The sequence below is a fragment of the Priapulus caudatus genome, unplaced genomic scaffold (genome assembly GCF_000485595.1).
Source record: "Priapulus caudatus unplaced genomic scaffold, Priapulus_caudatus-5.0.1 Scaffold768, whole genome shotgun sequence".
NCBI lineage: Eukaryota > Metazoa > Priapulida > Priapulimorpha > Priapulimorphida > Priapulidae > Priapulus > Priapulus caudatus.
Genome location: NW_014577829.1, coordinates 207,122 through 228,438, shown reverse-complemented (window position 1 = coordinate 228,438; position 21,317 = coordinate 207,122). Strand labels below are relative to the sequence as shown.

The window sequence follows — 21,317 nt, the reverse complement described above, 5'->3', positions numbered from 1 at the left end:
TGGAGAGGATTGGCGAGGGCAATATGTGGTTGATTACGGTCAAACCCTTCCTGCCGAGTGCGTGTTTTCCTCTCTAAGTAATTTTGTACGGCGTGGAGCGTCCTTATACCAAGTTACCGATAGTGTTATACAATGTTCTCGTGACGTCATTGTTAACAATGTTCTTGCAACGTCATTGCTATACCATATATTGTACTACGATTCTTATTACAGTGGTACACAAGTTTGACACATGCACCTGACGAATGTAGACAATAGTGTACGTTATAGCAATCAGAAAACATGGAATGGTTGCATGAAATCTTGCGTGAGTTAACTCCGTGGATCTGTCATCCGGGAGGATTACTGGCTGTATAGTTAGGGGGAGGGAGAGGAGAAGAGAGGGAGCGAAGAGAGAGAGTAGAGAGAGGAGAGAGAGGCGAGAAGAAGAGGTGGAGGAGAGAGAGAGAGCAAAGAGAGAGATAGAGATAGAGGATGAGAGAGAGAGAAGAGAGGATGAGTGTAAAGAGAGAAGAGAGAGGAGAGTGAGAGAGAGGGAAGCAAGGAAGAGAAAGGGGGAAGAGAGAGAGAGAGAACAAGAGAGAGAGAGAGATAGGAGAGAGAGAGAGAAGAGAGTAAAGAGAGAGAGAGAAAGAGAGGGAGAGCGAGAGAGAGAGAGAGTGGAGGAGAAGCAGAGAGAGAGAAGCAAAGAGAGAGACGAGATAGAAGGAGAGAGAAGGAAGAGACATAGAGAGAGAGAAGAAAGAGAGAGCGAGAGGAGAGAGAGAGAAAGAGAGAGAGAGAGATGAGAGAGTCAAGAGAGAGAAGATGATAGAGAAAGAGCAGAGAGAAAAAGACGAGAGAGAGAGAGAGCGAAGACGGAGAGAGAGAGAGAGAGCGAGTAGAGAGAGAGAGAGAGAGAGAGCGAGGAGAGCGACGAGGAGAGAGAGAGAGAGAGCGGGGGCGGAACGACGGGATCAATCGTAAGCCAGGCTGCGCCGCCACTCCGCTACTGCGAACATGTGAGTGCGACCAGTCCGTGTCGTACGCTTATAACTAGTGCAGCCACCACGACACCGGGCTGGCATGCTCTGGCACTCCACCGGTATCTCTACAACCGTGTCTATGAACTGTTCTGAGCGCGTTTACATGACGACTGCGAGTGGCACGCGACCTCGATCGACGGTCAGCGTCGACCACGACGACGCGGCGTTGGATATAGGATAGGTTCTATAGTGTATAGTATATATATAGGGTTAGGTGTATATATAATATAAATAATTATAGGTATATAGATAGAGTACTAGCTAGAAAGTTACGATCTAGAGCCTATATAGAGGACGTATAGTATGATAACCCCTAACCTATATAAGATATATTATATAATTAGTACCCACCCTATTGATATATATATATATATTATTACCCTAATTCGCACGTCGTGAACGTGGGTTGGTGGGGGGGTGTAGGGTTAGGGTTAGGTTAGGGTTAGAGTATATATATATATACCCTAACCCTAGTACTATATATATACCGCTAACCTATATATATATAATAAGGGGTAGGGATAATATATAAATACCTCACCCTAACCCCTACCGCTAACCTAGACCTAACCCTACCTCTAACCCTAACCCCTACCTAACCACATTACACACAGACCCAACCGTACACGCCGTGCTTGCACGTACATGCTCATGCTGCACCATACCACGCGGCGTGCACTTACACGCATGCGTGCGCGTACACGTCATGCGTGCGCATACACGCATGCGTGCGCATACACGCGTGCGTGCGCAACACGCGGCCTGCCAACGACACGCAGCGTGCGCGTACACGCATCACGCCACGTACACGCGTCGCGTGCACCATACACGCGACGCCGCAAGCATACACACGTCGCAGCAACGACACACTATGTCGTCACATACACATGCATCCATCGTCATGTGCATCTGCTGCACGCGGGCAGATACACCAATGCACCTATTGTACGCCAGGCCGCAGGTACAACGCCCGCGTGTATGTGAGCTATCATGCGCGGCGGCACTATAAGGAGCTCGTTGAACTCACGATCTTGGACAAACCTCAATGCTCTCGTAAGCTACAACCGGCAATCCTGACCTGTGACTGTGTCACGAGTCTTGCGCGCTGTGCGTGCGGAACCTTTGGCTTTTAATCCACAGAGAGTCGGTTAGCTCTCTGCGACCCGCAGAGTTGTTATAGCAATCATCGTGAGTTCGTCGCAACGGAGGGCGGATGTGCCTATCGTCGTCATCGTAGTGTTATTGGTTGTTTGTGTTGGTTGTTTGTTCTGCTGTTTCTGTGTTGCGGCGGCAACGGAGAGGAGAACAGGGGAGGAAGAGAAGGATTGGGGATTCGGGATGAGATCAGTGAGTGGATTAGAGACCGGGTGCGAGCAATGATATGGTTGGATTTACTGGTTGCACTAACTCCATTCTCTGATGTCGTGTATTTCTCTCATAGAAATTTTTACGAGCGGTGGGTACTGGCTTAATCAATGTTTACCATGATGTTATATCAATGTTTATCACGTCATTGTTATACAAGTTATCACTGATGTTCTTATACAGTGTTACCTATAATTCTTACACATGGCACTCACGAATGTTATACAATGTAAGGGGGGGGGGCGTTTATGACAATCAGACAATTTGCACGGCGTGACCCCGGGGGCACATTTTAGGGGCCATGGCCCCCCCCCCTTGTTGATTGGCAACCAATAACAAAAAAAATTTTTTTTCCTTGCCTCCCTCACCGCCCGTCTTCAACAGGACGCCAAATTCCTGTTACTTCTGCATCTTAGCTGACGAACATCTCTAAAAAGCATTGCTAATTCAAACTTTTCTACAATGACCCAGCACGATTCTCTGCTCTCATTCCCTTTTCGTGAACAGGAGTATCGAATGACATCTAAAATGTCATACGCCACACAATCCGCAAAATGTCTTGTGCACAAATCGTACAGAAAGACCTTGACTGATTGTTTGAGATTTCTGCAGCAGACAAAACAGTGACTAAATGAAGGTAGATCATTCTTGCTTTGCTCAGATTTGTGTTGTTGTGCAATTTGGCTTTGATTGAATTTTATGGTCTGAACCTTTAGACAGACAGAAAAGTAAATGGAAATCTTTGGAATAACTTTGATATATCCCACTATATACGGCCATTTTGCAAACCGTCGGTTTTATTTCAAATCGCGATTTCAACATATTTAAGTAACTGTTCTCTATCAGGGAGGAAAAACAATTCTTTCATGGTAAATTTCCTTTTTATTTAATAGAGCGGCTATTTGCAGCTACCTTTGTTTTATTTGAAAATGCAAATTCAAATATGTTTAGTTCTTCACCAGAGGACGACAAAAACATTTTTTGATAACGAACAACATGTTAATGTGATCTTTAACGTATTGTATTCAAACGATGTAATCTGTGTAATTAAATAAATGCCATGTTATCAGCAGTTCCAACACATCTAGCCTGTTTTCCCGAGATCTTTATTTCGATTTAATTCAATAGCCTCTACTTTTCAAAAAAATTAACTTTTAACTTATATGAGGAACTTGAAACAGTTATGACGATAAATGCAACATGCATGTACTGCTACAAACAACACAAAATCAACTAAAATTCAATATTCCGTCATGCTTGAATGAGAAAATAGGCGAAGCTAAGGGGGCACAAGGAGCCATGACCCCCTCTGATCGGTAGACTACAAAAATTAAGAGACAAGGCCCTAACTGGATGGTCTATGCACTATTACCTACACCTAATAAATGAAAATAAATGCGAAAAATGCCATTTGATGCACATATTTTACAAAAATTACCGCTACTGTGGAGGGCTAAACACCCATCCCGTAAATGCTTCAATCGCTGTCTCTGCGCTAACCTCTTCTTCCTCCCTGAAAAACTGAAACCTGCTTCGTAAAACACCATTTCACCATTGTCACAGGATCCACCAACGTGAGTCGTGTGACCTCAAGGGCCTTCCGGCGCCACAGCCAGGGTCCATCGCCCACTGATCGATCGGATGGATAAAAATAAAAAGCGAGGGAGGGGGGTCATAATGGATTGCATACTGCCACTCTGCATATAAGTTACCCCCTAATACTGAACTTTAGTGCGAAAAGCCCATTTCATGGCACGAATTTTCAAAAATCTTCTCTACCAGTGGAGGGAGCCCCTCCACACCCATAAGCCCACTCAGGTCGCTTACGCTCCCTCAGCCTTGCCTCCCTGTTCAATGCTGCTACACCCACTGAGATATATATAGTTCCATTGGTTTATATACGGGCATACCACGAGAAATCGAGATGAATGACAGCAATATGATGTAGCGATATCTCATATTTTTAAAAAACGAACACGTACCGGCACGATATATAGTTCTACCGCTCGACCTATTTCAAATCCGAGTCGGTCATCAAATATCTTCCATCTACGATGTTACTCAAACATGAAAGCACTACGGTAGGCGGCTACACGTTATGCTCTTCGTAGTCTTCGCTATCTCTCGATAAATTATACACAATATAAACGAGTAATCTATGTATAAACTCACAGTAACACAATAACGCACGGCAGTTGAACCTGGGCAAGGTTGTTTACGCGATTTTTAACAGGCGCGGACCGCAGATCGTTAGGGTCGAGCAGCCACGTGCACTGAGATTTCGGAAACCCGTACGGAAAAGCCCTGTTACGGACGCCCGTACATACGTACCTACATTGCTACACGATGTCTGTGTCTGTCATATTACCGCGCAGGCTTGTGAAGTTAGGCGGGCAATACCGGACAGCAGTCAGACCCATAAATAGAAAATGTCAAATCAAAACTGCAATAAACATATAAATCTCTGAATTTCATAAAAAACTACCGCCCGTCGGTCAGACATGGTGCAAAACAATGTAGAGATTTCCCTGAAAGATTTAACCAACAGCAGTGAATTACGAAAGTAAAATCTCGATTCCATCAGAGCTAAGGAATAGGGATCTCGCAGCGAATAATGCCATTAGGTAGATATAGCCAGGCGATTAGTAGGATAGTATATTATATAACTATCTACTGTGGCTAAAGCCCTCGCACTAAAGCCGTCGCGCCGTGTAAATGTTCTATGTATGTAAAAACAATGTTTTGTCAAACGACTGTAAAATATATATACATGTACGACTAATGTCTTACATGTTACGGATATTATATTGTTATATTTTAAATCTGCGGAATATCCACTCCTGTATCCAATGAACCAAGATAGGCGCGGACTAACAGTCGCGACCTGTCGCCCCAAAGAAATACTTAGGGCTTTAGGAATGAACTTTAATTTTGAAGCTTAATTTTAACTTGTGAAGTTGAAAGACTTAGGCTAAACGTAGACATGACCTGAGAAGGTGCGCATTGCAAAGCACACTCGCATCTTCAAGTGGGGCACTGCTCTGCCGAGATCCTTTCTATAACCAATGCGGATAGGACGCGATACGTCCGCGACCTGTCGCCAACGGAAAGGACTAGGGCCACCAGAAAGCATTAATACAGTATGTGGGATGCCTACACAAGTGCGCATCGCAAATGGCAACTGCTACGTCAATTGGGTACACGCTCTTTAAGGAACCCTTGCTACACTAAGCACAGGATTACAGCGCCGGCAAACGTCGGCGACCCTTCAACCTAAAAGAAATGACGTAAGTCGACGTTGAGCATTTTATTGGGAAGGCATGTTCTTTTCTTAGCCTCCCCACCCCTCAATCTAATCAAAGCTAATATTATTAGTTTTCTCCAATCGTAGGCCTACTGTACGCATTAAGCGCTCGCGCATGCGCAATATCCTCGAGGGACGAAAATAATTAGCAAAAAAGTGGCTTAAAATGAAGAAGGATTCTAGCATAGAACTACATGAAATCATTCATCATAGACCACTATTAATAAATAGAAGAAAAGGTCATGTAATGTGGCCCGCTGCACATGCAATGCGCCTCGGCCGCTCCGAAAGAGAGGCGCTCATGCAATCGCAATACCAGCGTCGCCAGAATTACCATGTTTCGCAATATAATACTACAGTTGCTTTATGCCAAGTTATATTAAGCTATCAAGCATAAAGATTAATATAATAAATACATCGCATAGACATCACTCTAAGAAAAGATACTAAGACCTTGGCATTAATGCCACGCTGCATATAAAGCTCTATCAGTCAATACACACAACGCTACGGTAGAATGTTAGCGCATGCGCAATATCCACCTCAGGAGCTAATGCGTCTGATGAAATAGCATTTATGATGTGAGGGGGTATTATCATACATAGATTCTAAATAAATTTTTAATATGTACATCTGTTGTATAATTAGGAGAGGCGCCCTAGCCTGCAATGTGCAAAACTCTTACTTCATCACCTCCAGCTTCCGCCACCGCCTTTCTTGCCCCTACGCTTAGATTCTTCTCGTCCAACCGCCCTCAGCCTATCTCCCGCCGCTGTCCTCCTGTCTCCCCCCCCTCCTCTCACTCAGCAACTATGTGCAGTTTGCTTCAGTCCGTTCTAACGCCTGGAAACGTGCCGCGCATGCGCAAATCTCATAAGAAGAATAATATTACAAAAATTATAGCCTTAAAAGAAGAGCAGGTATCATCACAAGATATATAGATAGACATACCATCCGTAAACCTCACTTAAGAAAATAGCCCGAAACTTGCATACAGTGTTCGCTGCAATAGGCCAAAGCATACACAATCTGCCACGCGTTAGAAGGGTTAGCGCATGCGCAATATCTCACCACAGGAGCTATGTTTCTGTTAATTTTTTGAGAATAATGCATTTATTAATGGTAGGAAATCATCAATATAGATTTCCTTGAAATAAATTTATAAGTAGATATTATAATAAGGGAAATCGATTTAGTAGATCAAAGGGTATTCAACATAGTTTCTGCAATAAATTCTATCGTAGACCACTGTGTTAATAATAGGAGGCGCCCTAAGCCCTTAGGTGCAGACTACCTACTCTCATTCCCACCTCGATCTTTCCTTTGTCTTCCTTGTCGCAACGCTCTAGCCTCCTTCTCCTTCACCGCCCTCGACTTCTTTCTGCCACCTTGTCCTGAGTTCCCTCCCCTCCCCCCACAAGCATATACGACTTTAATTAGCCGTACTGCAACGCCTGAAAACGTGATCGCGCATGGCGCAATATCTCCCGAGAAGAAGAATATTTGCTCAAACATAAAATTTAAAATGAAGAAAGAAACCTCCCTAACATAGATTAATGATAAAATTCATCAGTATCCGACTTCAGAATTTGAAGCAGAACCTTGCATCAAGGTCCCAACTGCAATACACCAGTCAGTATAGGTAACTATGTTACTTTAATTAGCCGACTGCGCAATCGAAACGGCGCTCGCCATGCGCAATATCTCCCGAAATAATAAATTTTGCAAATAATATGAATAAAATGAAGAGGGCTATCTTATTCATAGATATATAAAGAAAATTTAACTCAGTAGACCATTCAAAATAAGAAGGCAACTTGCAGTGTAAGGTCCGCCCACTGCATATAGGCAGTCAGTACAGAGTCAATCTAGCTACGTAGCTGAAACGCATGCTCATATTCTCACCAGAGGATTTAATATTTTCTGACGAAAATATGGCATTAAAATGATAGAGGTATCTCGGCATAGTTTTAGAAGCATCGAGAATTGTTTTTATAATTACCGTATACTGATTCGCGTAATAACCGCGGCGCCTATAACCCAACCCTCAAATTACTATAAGCCGCACCTCAATTTGAATCGGGTAACCAAGTATTGCGCCTAGTATATTTCCCCTCACGGTATATGGCGCACTTATAAACCGCAGAGCAAATACAGGGTTGAAATCTGAGGCCAAATTTGCGGTTATTACGCGAGTATATACGGTACTATTACTGAAATCTTCAAGTGGCTGTGAACTCAACATTAATGATTAATTATCGTGTTGGTCAAACTGTGTGTTGTAGACAAGAATTTAATCAGGATTTGCGTAGAACCATTATGTGACAAAGACTGCATGAAGTTTTTAATGTTTATTTGACATCTGATTTCCCGTATACACAAAATCAGAGCACGTATATCATACATATATGATATACGTGCTCTAACAAAATCAATATCGGCCAATGAGGACCCGACCGATCACAAACCGCATCAAGTATAACCGTGAACTACACGCCTCACATATCACAAATTTGATAAACCTATACCCTATGATATAATACACAGGATATATAACTTTAGCAACTATTTGGCTACTTTACTATAGGCCTACAAGCTTATTGTTATTGTTTTCATGTGTTAGTATTTGCGTTTTTCGCGTGTTTACGTCAGTTTCCCTTACTAGTTGATATGGTGTTTACGTTTGGTGTCGCCTTGTACAATGTTATAATATAGTGTGCTGATTTAATTTTAGTAAAAGTACATACACTTGGGGTACCTAGCTGCCCTGGTGTCATCCCTTGTTACTTGTTATACTAGCACTTTTAATTAAGAGCTGTTTTTTATTTCACTGACGGTGAGGAGTTTGCAAGCTCATGTTGATGTATCTCTTACCAATGTACTGGCTTTAAATTAATAAATGAATATGAATAAATAAATTCCATAAAGCTTGATTCTAGATATCTGACGAGACAAAACGTAATAGCTAAACAGCTATCTTTTAATGACTGTTACAAATCAATATTCCACGAAGTATTTGACATTTTCACAAATACATTTTATATGTTGCATACTTGACATTTTCACAACTATAATATATACCTCTCACAACCATCGTCCGGCTTTACTACTAACTGACACACTAAATAAACATTGACCATCGACGACAAAACAAACAATCTCCATCTGCGCAGAGCACCCGCCCACTTTTCCAAATGATCAGCAAGGAAGTCGGATGTATGAGAATATATATATATTTTTTAAGGTGTAATCGACAGGCTCTGATACCTACATATAACGAACCATGCTAGCACACTCACTCAACATCACAACCATACATGGCAATCTATTCTGCTGTCGTTAATACCATGATATCGACGCACAACACTTCAGTGACAGACAGTAATTCTCCTCAATACTTCGTGCACAATACAAAATTCAGAATATGACTTGATAGCAAATTTCTGGGTATTGATCGGGAATTAAACCATACATGTATGAATACTGCATAGGGTGAATAAGGAGCCGGTCACACGGCTTGAGCACCAGGCAAGGTTGAGCAGAAGAAAGTGAAAGGCCTGTGTCCAGCACACTCATGTGTAAAAGAACAGCACATAGCACGGCATTCAAACAGAAAATATCAGCTTTTTCCTTTTTATAACAATAGTACCCATAGATCCATACACACACGTATATATATATACACACATATATATATTCTTGTATTAAAACTATATGGACTTCCGACGTTATTATGAATCCTTCTGTCATATACTGTGGGTCGAGATTATGTAATATTTTAAAAACCCTATTGACCGTCAGTTGAATTACGCTGAGCTCTACAGGTACCCAATTTACAGCCTTTAACTCTCTAGCACCTATGTGTGCTCTAGTACCTAAGTTGAGAACGCATCTAATTAATGGCTTTTTTTGACACACTTGCAACTTAGTCCGTGTGCGCCGCGTGAGATTGCTGTACCATATATACTGCTTGCATTGTCAAAATGACATTGAATTAGGGCAGAAACTAGTAATCTTTTACATGCCGTGTTTAAATACTTTGCTTTTCTGGAAAGAAATTTCGATCTATTGTTAACTTTTTTTTACAACCTTAATTTCCGTTACCTCACCACTCATGGAGCCTTTCAAGTCTATTCCTAGATACTGTATATTTTTATGTGCATTTTCCAGCCCATTACATCTGATGTCCAGCTTTGGATTATCCCTGAGTTTGTGTTTATTTCCAAAAATAATACTTTATGTTTTTCCAAGATGCAAGGATAAATTATTGTCATATATTGAGCCATTTATTAACGGAATGCAATTCTCTATTTAATTCTTCCTGTATAGCCTGTATCTCTGTCCCTGTAACTACTAAGGCCGAATTGTCAGCATATAATAAAAGCTTGACGTTAACTGCCTTTGCCATGTCATTAACATTAATCAGAAATATCAGAGGACTCAAAATCGATCCTTGTGGTACACCACATGTAATAGCGTCCTTATTAGAGAAGGTATCTCCTACATCAGTTATTTGGCTTCTACTAGAGAGATAACACCAAACCATTTCACAGTCCTAATATCCATTCCGATAGCGTTTAGCTTGGTTAGTAAAATTTTGTGGTCAACGGTATCAAAACGTTTTGAAGATCTAATAAAATCATACCAGTTAGATTTCCTTTGTCAGACTCATTACGAATAAAATCAGTTAGATGGATTAAACTTGTGTCAGTTGAGAAATTTGATCTAAAGCCAGATTGGAACTATATAAGTGTGATAACATAACTTCATACTACAGCAATACGGTTCGATTAAGATTTTACAAGATATTTATAGCTTGAAAAGGAAATACAAATCTCTATTCTTTCTTTGTAAACGCTTGTTCGTTTAAGATTTGACAAGATATAGAGAGTTTAATATATAAATATTTCAGAAATTATCATTTTTAGTTAATCTATGTTTGCTTCAATTCATAAATTGCGTCAATTGTTCGTCGTCGCATTTTTTATTGTTTTCAGTATAGACAGTCATCGACGTGGTAGTTGGTGCACGCTGGAGTTTCAATTGAAGGTAAGGATATGCCACAAATTTACGAATATTAATTCTCTTATCTAATTATCTTATTTCTTTGTTAACGCTTGTTCGATTAAGATTTGACAAGATATAGAGAGTTAAATGTATAAATATTCCAGAAGTTTCGTTTTTAGTTAATGTATGTTTGCCTCAATTCATAAATTTCGTCAATTGTTCGACGTCGCATTTTCTTGTTTTCAGTATATAGACTGGCTGCCCGAGAAGTACTACGTCACCTTTACAACATGAGTAAGTAAGAGAAACCCACGTGATAAAAATGGCTTTATTCGATACAGTACACTCGAATTATTAAAGGCCGGAGATAAAACTTTTTCGCACGCACACGCACGAAAGAAAGCACGCACGAAAACCAACATGCGCGTGCACGCACACACACACGCACACACACACAGGCTCACGCGCATGCGAACGTACACACGCGCACACACGTGTACACACGCACACACACGCACACACACGCATCATGATTGAGTTCTACTCAGTTGCCACATCTCTTGAAGAAGGCTACTAAGGACCATAAAAATGTGAAAGACACAACCACAAATAGCAAACAATAATTAAGGTATAGCTTTGTTGATCGTTTCAACTCGACTTCTACTCAGTGAGCCGTTCTAAATTGATTTAAACGCTGAAGACATTAAATGTTGAACATTAATAACATCTGCACTAATACCACTATCATAGTGTTCACTTATCATCATAATTTTATTGATGATTTATCGATAATCAATCAGTTTGTGAGTGTAACGATTGATCATTACATTTTTGTCCGATTCTCACAACAGTGCGCAAAATTAGCGCTATTTTGCCGGCGGCCGCCGGTTCAACCCCCTAAACCGCCGGTTCAACCCCCTAAACCGCCGGTTCAACCCCCTAAACTGCCGGTTCAACCCCCCCATATAATCAGTCCACTTGGCCTATTCAAAATGTTGCCTACCTTGCCTTTATATCAACAATATTTACCAATTTCCTTACTGTTTTTACTTAGTGACTACTAAGAAGTAAATCATGTTCCAGCAATTCCTGTAAAACAAGTAGAACTACACTGATAGTAGCCCGACCAGGCTGTGCGACGGATTGTCTATACAGCCTGACACCCTTCCATACAAAAAACCTATCACCTCTGCAGATATAGATGAATAACTCTGTATATCTCAAATAAAACTATTCTATTACCACCTTTGACTTGCCTTGTTTGAAATATGAACGTTAACTCACAGTTGTCTTGCTTCTAAACTAGAATGTATCTCTTAATTCATGGTATAATCTGCTAATTCTCACAGCATATCATTGCATCGCAGCATGTTTAGCGAGGCACGCAAAACCCGAAACAGAAAAGACTCGCTAGAAAATACTACAGAAATAGTACAATAGCTTATTTGTCCTAAAAGAATTACGCTTGTTTGGAAGAAAAGCACACCAGAACATACGAATATAATTTATATATATATACATTTATTCAATTAGACCGCCTGCATCCCCCGTTGAATCCGCTAATGGTCTATGTACTGCATCAAAGCGATCATGCCACCGATACACTTTTTAAAATTATTATTAATATAAATATTCTTGTAGAATATTTCACTTGGGAATGAACTGTGTACAATTAGGTACAAACTAGGGCACAAAATTGAATAAGTCAATAATTGTCAATAATTGTTTTGCTCCACAATCTAGTGGACAGCTGCCCCCATCCATTGCCACAGAGGCTACGGCCCTGCTACCCTTTAGTTTTATCTACTACCTCTCAGTTTCTCTCTTTTCTCGTCTACTACCTCTGTCTCATCTACTATCCCTTCACTCTTATCTCATAGCCTTCAATCTTATCGCATACGCTTGACTCTTAAATAATGACAAATTGACATTTGTCAATTTATAATTAATTTGTCATTAATTGACATTTGTCATTATTAACCCGATACAAGGTTGTCGTGATGTCGAATCTTTGTAGTCGTTCATATATTAGTTCATATCAATAGTCAGTCAATCATATATAAATCCATATCAATAGTCAGTCAGTCGTATATTAGTTCATATTAATAGTCAGTCAATCGTATATTTGTTCATATGAATAGTCAGTCAATCGTCTATTAGTTCATATGAATAGTCAGTCCATCGTATATTTGTTTATATCAATAGTCAGTCAATCGTATATAAGTTGATGTCAGTAGTCAGTCAGTCAAGCATATATCGTTTGATGCAGTTATTTTCTAATTTCGCTTAGCTTCGCAAAGCTTAGCTCAGTGTTTACCATAGACTTCAGGAGTGAAGAGAAAAAGAAAATCAAGAATTAGCTAGTTTAGCATAAACATTTTATTATATCAATTGTAAATAATTTAAAAGTAAATTCGTTAAAAATAAAAGTTTTATTTACAAAATACAACTTGCTTAATAGCATTTTTATATATATATATATATATATATAATATCGCTCGAGAAAGAGCCATCTGGTGAGAAAATCCACAAGCGGTTTTCAGAGCAGTCAAACTACTACAATGAACTAACCCTTTGATTTTGATTTTACCATGATTTCGCAACCGATAATTTCGCGCCGCCCCACTCCGGTCTGCACCGCACACATCATAGCACAACTGAGATACACACGTGCCCTTACAAGCACATCGTGACTAAATACAATTCGCGAACAAACACTCACACCGTCAAGACGAGGCATTATTTTCGTGATTAAACACGTGAGAAAGAAGAGAACAGCTGTTATCGACGTACAGCGAGACGTTTGCCGCAAGCCTGATGGGCTAGTTCTCGCATTCCTTGCATAGACTCTACTCTGTAGCGAAGCAAAGCTTCAGCTAATACACACACACACACACACACACACCCATCCCATGCTCTCATGGATGTTCCCACAACAAACGAACCTCAAACACAATGCTACGAAAAACCTATCGATATGACACCCGCGCTGACAAGGGGCAGGCATTTCGAAAAACACAAGTACGAGACAGTAGGCGACGATTAATTATGTACAGAGGGTTGGTATCGCCGAAATTTTAATAACACTCTTCTATCAGACAATCGCATCGGCTACTTTAGCAGTGTGACAGTCAAACCGAGCTGTAACACCACCGGGTGGGTCATGCCCGACTCGGGCATACGCGACGAAACAAAAACCTAGTCGAAAAACTCCGGGATGTTTGCTGGTTGTGAAAGTGCACGTGTCACGCAAGTTCGCAGTCTGGCACTCTCCCCAATCTCCGCAGGTGCGCACCCAAACACTCTTCCACCGAAAACACCCACAAATTATCGAGCGCTTATAGACGACACCGGTGTGCAGTGTCACGATACGGAGGAGATTGGGTTGTGGGGAGAGCCCATCTGGGTGAGCACGCGATCCAGCCACTGCAGTGGTCCGTGTAGATGGATCTCGATCCAGCAGGGAGTGCTGGTCACATCCTGGCGGTGGTACTCGGCACCCCAGCCCTTGACGAAGCTCATGCGGATCGTGCACATCTTCGTCAGCTCATAAACGGCCTCGAAGCCATGGTTGACAGACTGACTCAGCAACTGCGCAAACTCCTGCAACGAATCAAACCTCTGCCGGTGAGACATGACACTTTTCACGCAGAACGCGCAGCTGGGCATGCACGTGCATCGAACGTGCCGTAGTTACATAGAATCTGAATAACACCACTTACAACATCATGTACAACTAGCGCTCTATTTTATCAAGACTATTATTAATAAAGTTACTAGCGTGCTATCGCAGCAACACTAATAACAACAACAATACTAGTGTGGCACCATATATCATAAACACAAGTAAGCATGATATTACTAGAATAGTACCAGCACATTTTTATGCTATATATGCAAGTTAATCTGCCGTTGCCTGCACTTATAGTCATACTGTGCTAACCCCAGTAAATAAGTGCCATCTTACTACGGTCTCGCTGCACTATTACCGGCAGTGGTAGCAGTGAAGCACGCTTGCATGCGAACAAACCCAATCACCTGGTTGTTGAAGATCTTCAGACTGCATCCAGGCGGGATCTTGCAGACGGTGGTTGGATGGAATCCATGGTGGTGGTTGCAGTTTCGGCTCTGCACGAAGATAGAGCTGTCACTGAGACACTCTGCATACACCTCACCACCAACGTAGTATAGGTGGACACCTGTAAGAAGCATGGGCAATCGTCGAGAATGAGCACGCTTCTTGACATGAAGAATTTGTGAAATTTTTCACCATTTGCAATGTGACAACACACACGCATACAAATGTCAGTTAGCCACACTCACCCTTACCGATGTGACGGCACACACATACATATAGGTGTCAGCTTGCCACACTCACCCTTACCGATGTGACGGCACACACATACATCCCCTCCCCCTTCACTACCCCCCTGTTACACTCACGGTCATTCTCGCGGTCACTCTCGGCAATCATCCATCTGAAAAAACTAACACCTAGAAAATTTATTCTACATTCACATACATTTGCAAATACAGTACAAAATAAAATTTACATGAAACGAATCAATTTGCTTCCAAATCTACGACTATGGTCACCAGTGAATCACTTCACTAATGGTCAACGACTGCCATCTAGTGGCGAGGTTTGCTGCAAATTATAACTACAATTTACGTCACATTTTTGCTGCAAATTACGTTCTTACGGCAATATAGAGTTGAATTTGAAGCGAGTGAATTGGCTCTAACGTTAATAAAATGGTTTAAATGCAACACATTTCCTATCTTTGTCATTAAAATATCTAGTCAAATACTTCAAACATTGAACTACTGATGTCTAAAAACGAACTCAATGAAAAACTACTCTGGATTCAATTAACAACATGCAGATGGTAACAAGACAGTTTCACGTTAACGTAGTGCATCATTGCAATAACAGTCCTGGCTTCAACGATTTCATGCACTCACACATCCCGTCAGCTTGAGGATGTGTCTATGTCTGCACAAATGTCCTCTTACACAATTTGGTGACTCATTGCCGGGGTGTGCTGATCCGTAGGTGTGGCAGTGTTACGCAGCTTCTCAGCAGAGGTGAGTTTGAAGTCCTGGTTCCTTGCCCTGGTTCCTGGATCCTCGTCCTCGTTCCTGGTTCCTTGATCCTTGTTCCGGTTCCTTCCTGGTTCCTTGTTCTGTAACAACAGTAAAGACAAAAGTGTAATGATTAAGTGTGAGATTATTAATATGTAAGTATAGGTGATTAAGTTAATAAGCAACCTGTTAGGAGGCATTATAACAGATCATATCAGTCAACTAATTTATGGATATTTCATATAATTTACATTTCTATTAGGACTGTCATCAATACCAACGCCGTCGATGTATCGCGATGGATTCGCGTGCGATATCGATATTGAAAAAAATTCCAGAATAGCGATCTGATACAGTAAAATAGTATTAGTAAAAAACCGTTTTGCTGTAGTGTTGTTACCTTACATCTCATAGGTTATTCTGCTGAAATATGAGAGGGTATTCTCTACTGCAGGTGGTGTTTTTAACATGGGGAGGGAGAGTTTGGTGCCTGGCAATGCCAACATATTAGTTTCTCTTTACACTATAACTATACAAAGTATAGAAGCATAGCGCTGCTTCGGAGGAGACATATTGTGACCTAACTACCTAAGATGGACTACCGACTAGTGGTGCTGTATCTTTAGTTTATGGATGAGCTAGCTTTACTGAGCTTCCTGGTGGATTGAGTAGACGTGGAGTCATTCTGTCACATTCTGTTCGTTATATTTCATTTTATTCACGTTGCAATATAAATATATAGGTTCAACTCTTTAGGTGTATTCTTTCTTTTTAGTTGCTTAAACTATGCGTTGCATTTCTAGCAGGGAAACATTAGTCCCATGCAATGTAGCGTCAGGTGCAATAATTTAAGTTCAAAATTACAGCAAAGGCTACCTACCATACATGCCAAATAAGAATTGAAACATTATATTTATATTATACGAATCAAATCGAAATATCGGAAAACACTATTTTGGTAATTAATCGAATCGAAATATTTTCATATCAATGACAGCTCTAACTTCTTATGTCCGATCCCAACTATAACAGTTCAGACAGACCAAATTAATCCCCCCTCGCTCTCCCTCTCTCCCTCTCCCTCTCTCTCTCTCTCTCTCTCTCTCTCTCTCTCTCTCTCTCTCTCTCTCTCTCTCGCTCTGTCTCTCGCGCACGCACACAGCGCATGTTTAAAAAATCACACACACACACACACACACACACACACACACACACACACACACACATACACACATTCACACACCGTACCACGTCAGTTCTGTAAGTTTGAGATCTTACTATTAAATATAGAGTTTACTACATAAATATTTTAGAAATTTGAAGTTTGATTTTTGGTTAATTTATAGATTGTTTGTTACAAATCACATAAGTAAACATAAACGTAATGTCAATACTGTCCCATTAGCATTTTACGATTAAATATAGAGCGTTAATTAAATACATATTTCAGAATGTTGGAGTTTGATTTTTGGTTAATCTATATAGATTGTTTATTATAAGTCACAAAATTCGTCCATTGATCGTGTTTCTTATTTTTACAGGCTGGATTCGTCGACGCGGTGGTTAGTACATGCTGGATTATCGCATGAGAAGGCGCTACTTAAAAGTAAGAATATTACATATATTTACTCAAGTAATAACTGTAAAGCATTATAGCAGCAGGTAGCTGGAAAAGAATAAATTCTCTATTCATTCTTTGGAAACGTCTGGGCACGTGTCATGTACTCTACGTAAACTAAATACGAACTAGACTGTAATGTGAAGATGAAATAATTTTTAATATATTTCTGGTTTGACAATGGCTGCTGGAAAAGTAGCGGTTCTACTGCGTAAATTACAACATAAGTGGGTCACGCGAGAAAATCACGCATACATACCTACAAACGCACACCACACACACGCACACACGCACACACGCACACACGCACACGCACGCACGCACACGCACGCACGCACGCACACACACGCACGCACACACATGCACACACACACGCACGCGCGCAGACACACGGAGTCACACATTCACATACATACATACACGCGCGCGCACGCACGCACGCTCATGTATGTACACACAAACATGCACACATGCCACGCAGCCACACATGCACGAACATACAGGCAAACGCAGGCGCGCACATAAACACGCGCACACGCACAGGCGTACACATGTACGAACGCACATGCAAGCACACGCGTATACACACAGACACGTACACAAAGAAAATAAATATAGCTTTGATCTTGTTCAGCGGTTAGTTAGGCGTACTGTTCATATTTGTCTCTTATATGAGATTTACACACAGGGGAAGCTGCTGTATTTGAGGTGCGGGCTTCCCCGGTAGAGAATATAGTCCTTATCGTTATTGTCATGGTCATGGCCTCGAGGGTGGGGGAGGTAGATGAAGGTGGCCGGTGCCCCCTGAATTTTGGATGATAAAAAATATATACAACTATTAAATGCAAATAGGAAAATTTTGAAAGTTGATGTAAGTAAATTAATGTAAATGTAAATATAAATGCCAATGAATAATAGAAAATAAAACCTTCAGCCTAATCCATGCATGATCGATGCCTACATGTGGTTTATTTTTTTGAACCCGTTAAATGTATTACCTTGTCATTTATTGCTCAAGTAGTTCACGCAATTTTGCTTCCCTTCAATAATTTTATCAAGCTACGCTCCTTGGTTATTCACTTACATGTTAGAGTAGAAAGTAATGTTAACTCTTTTTTTTATCACCCCCCCCCCCACACACACACACACACATACACACATGTGCAGGTCACGAGAGGACCTGATAAGAAAGGTCGCTTTTCTCCAATTTAATGGTCAGAATTCACGAGTCAACTTTGGCTAAATAATATTTCTTCCAGCAAAACTTTCACGAAAATATATAATTCATCACCTACCTGCTATATTATTAGACCCCATGCACCTGCTACGCCTTTCCACTTTAACCAATACCTCATCCTGCCCCCATCCCACCGACATTCTTTATTCGAAGCATTCACCTCGCGTGTAAAATCATGGCAATAATGTAAGGCAATTCTCTATTTAGAGAAATATTCATTGCGATATCCCGTATACCAACAAGTTTATTTTAACACATGATTATTTGTTGTATATTGTTCGTTCATAGTAAAATACATTGATCTTAACTCGTTTCTAATCTTCCTCCTAGGTACACGCGGCTGACAGACGAACCTTCTACAACGTGCTAGTCTTCTCTGCGATCGTGGCGCCCCTATGCGGACCTTCACCGACAACAGCAACGATTATTTTGTCCATTATGTTATACGCGATATAAGAAACTAGCTTAAGTAACTGTACTAACTGAAGCTTACTATAGTATAATCTGTTTCATCTGCCACCCCTCAAGTCTCATCTCCTACCCATCAGTTTCTTCTACTACCTATCTATTAGTTGCAGTAGCAGGACCGTAGACTGAGCAAATTCTTCGGGGAAGGGGCGCAAAATTTCATGACGCGGTGTTTAATGGTCACAGGTCCGTAGCGAATCATTCCAGGAGGGGTGTGTCTTTTTCATCAGGTTGGTTTTTGGAGCCAGTCACTTGGTCTACAGCCCTGGGGGATTGACGTTTCAAAAAAATGGGGGCACACTGCGAACAACGAGGTTGTGAAACCTGTGGTAGCGGGTCCTGAAAATGTTTTTTTTACTAAACCTCATCGTAGATGCCATTTGTCCTAAAAGAATTACGCTTGTTGGGAAGGAAAACACACCAAAACATACAAATATATATAAATATATACATATATATATTCCTGATATATATATATATATATATATATATATATATATATATTATATATATAATACATTTATTCAATTAGACCCGCCTGCACCCCCGTTGGAATCCGCTAATGGTCTATGTACTGCCATCAAAGCGATCATGCCCACGATACACTTTTAAAATTATATTAATATAAATATTCTTGTAGAATATTTCACTTGGCAATGACGTGTGACAATTAGGTACAAACTAGGGCCACAAAATTGAATAAGTCATAATTGTCAATAATTGTTTTGCTCCACAATCTAGTGGACAGCTGCCCCCATCCATTGCGCACAGAGGCTACGGCCGCTGCTACCTTTAGTTTTATCTACTACCTCTCAGTTTCTCTCTTTTTCTCGTCTACTACCTCTGTCTCATCTACTATCCTTTCACTCTTATCTCATAGCCTTCAATCTTATCGCATACGCTTGACTCTTATCTTACAGCCTTTACTCTTATCTCATACCTCACTCTTATCTCATAGCCTTAGTTTACATACTAGCAGGGGTTAATAATGACAAATTGACATTTGTCAATTTATAATTAATTTGTCATTAATTGACATTTGTCATTTATTAACCCGATACAAGGTTGTCGTGATGTCGAATCTTTGTAGTCGTTCATATATTAGTCATATCAATAGTCAGTCAATCAATATAAATCCATATCAATAGTCAGTCAGTCGTATATTAGTTCATATTAATAGTCAGTCAATCGTATATTTGTTACATATGAAGGTCAGTCAATCGTATATAGTTCATATGAATAGTCAGTCCATCGTATATTTGTTTATATCAATAGTCAGTCAATCGTATATAAGTTGATGTCAGTAGTCAGGTCAGTCAAGCATATAATCGTTTGATGCAGTTATTTCTAATTTTCGCTTAGCTTCGCAAAGCTTAGCTCAGTGGTTTACCATAGACTCAGGAGTGAAAAGAAAAAAGAAAATCAAGAATTAGCTAGTTTTAGCAATAAACATTTTATTATATCAATTGTAAAATAATTTAAAAGTAAAATCGTTAAAAATAAAGTTTTATTTACAAAATACAACTTGCTAATAGCATTTATTATTTCTCTCTATCTAAGCTATCTCTCTGTCTAGCCTAGTCTCGCCGCTCTCTCTCTCTCCCTCTCGACGCGTGCTCTCCCAGACTCATACACAACTTCCACGCACGCGCTGTCACTCTCGCTCGCTCTCACTCTTACACTCGCTTTCTCTCCCTCTGTGTCACACTCACTCTCACTCAAGCTTAGCTCTAGAACTATAACACCATACAGAGCGAAGGGTTATAGTTCTAGAGCCTACCTAAGCTAAGCTAACCTAACCTATGCTGCCCCAATGCAGTCTCTCCTTCTATCCTTACTCCCCCCTCCCCCACCTCCCCCGCCCCCCACCTTGACCCTCCTTCCCCTCCCCTATTCGCCACCCTCACCCCCTCCCTGTGCCCACTCCACCCCCTCCCCCTCCCCCTTCACTACCCCCCTGTTACACTCACGGCGTCATTCTCGCGGTCACTCTCGGCAATCATCCATTCTGAAAAAAAACACCTAGAAAATTTATTCTACATTCACATACATTTGCAAATACAGTACAAAAATAAAATTTACATGAAACGAATCAATTTGCTTCCAAATCTACGACTATGGTCACCAGTGAAATCACTTCACTAATGGTCAACGACTGCCATCTGTGGCGAGGTTGCTGGCAAATTATAACTACAATGTTACGGTCAC

The 21,317-nt window shown here is 40.8% G+C and overlaps 1 protein-coding gene and 1 long non-coding RNA gene across 3 annotated transcripts in view; one reads left to right on the top strand and one right to left on the bottom strand.

The window, feature by feature from the left end:
* The window catches only part of LOC106813415, a 26,023-nt gene extending 6,503 nt beyond the window's left edge, over positions 1 to 19,520 (top strand). Inside the window, exons 2-5 of the long non-coding RNA XR_001394467.1 lie at positions 10,692 to 10,743; positions 10,948 to 10,995; positions 17,328 to 17,392; positions 18,972 to 19,520. This is a non-coding gene — a long non-coding RNA (uncharacterized LOC106813415). The remainder of the gene's footprint in view (positions 1 to 10,691; positions 10,744 to 10,947; positions 10,996 to 17,327; positions 17,393 to 18,971) is intronic.
* The window catches only part of LOC106813414 (mothers against decapentaplegic homolog 5-like), a 29,464-nt gene continuing 21,316 nt past the window's right edge, over positions 13,170 to 21,317 (bottom strand). For both annotated transcript variants that reach the window (XM_014817547.1, XM_014817548.1), the window contains exons 8-9: positions 14,740 to 14,900; positions 13,170 to 14,304 (exon numbers count right to left, since the gene is read on the bottom strand). In XM_014817547.1, coding sequence (XP_014673033.1) covers positions 14,065 to 14,304; positions 14,740 to 14,900 — 401 coding nt within the window. In that variant the 3' untranslated portion in view covers positions 13,170 to 14,064. The remainder of the gene's footprint in view (positions 14,305 to 14,739; positions 14,901 to 21,317) is intronic.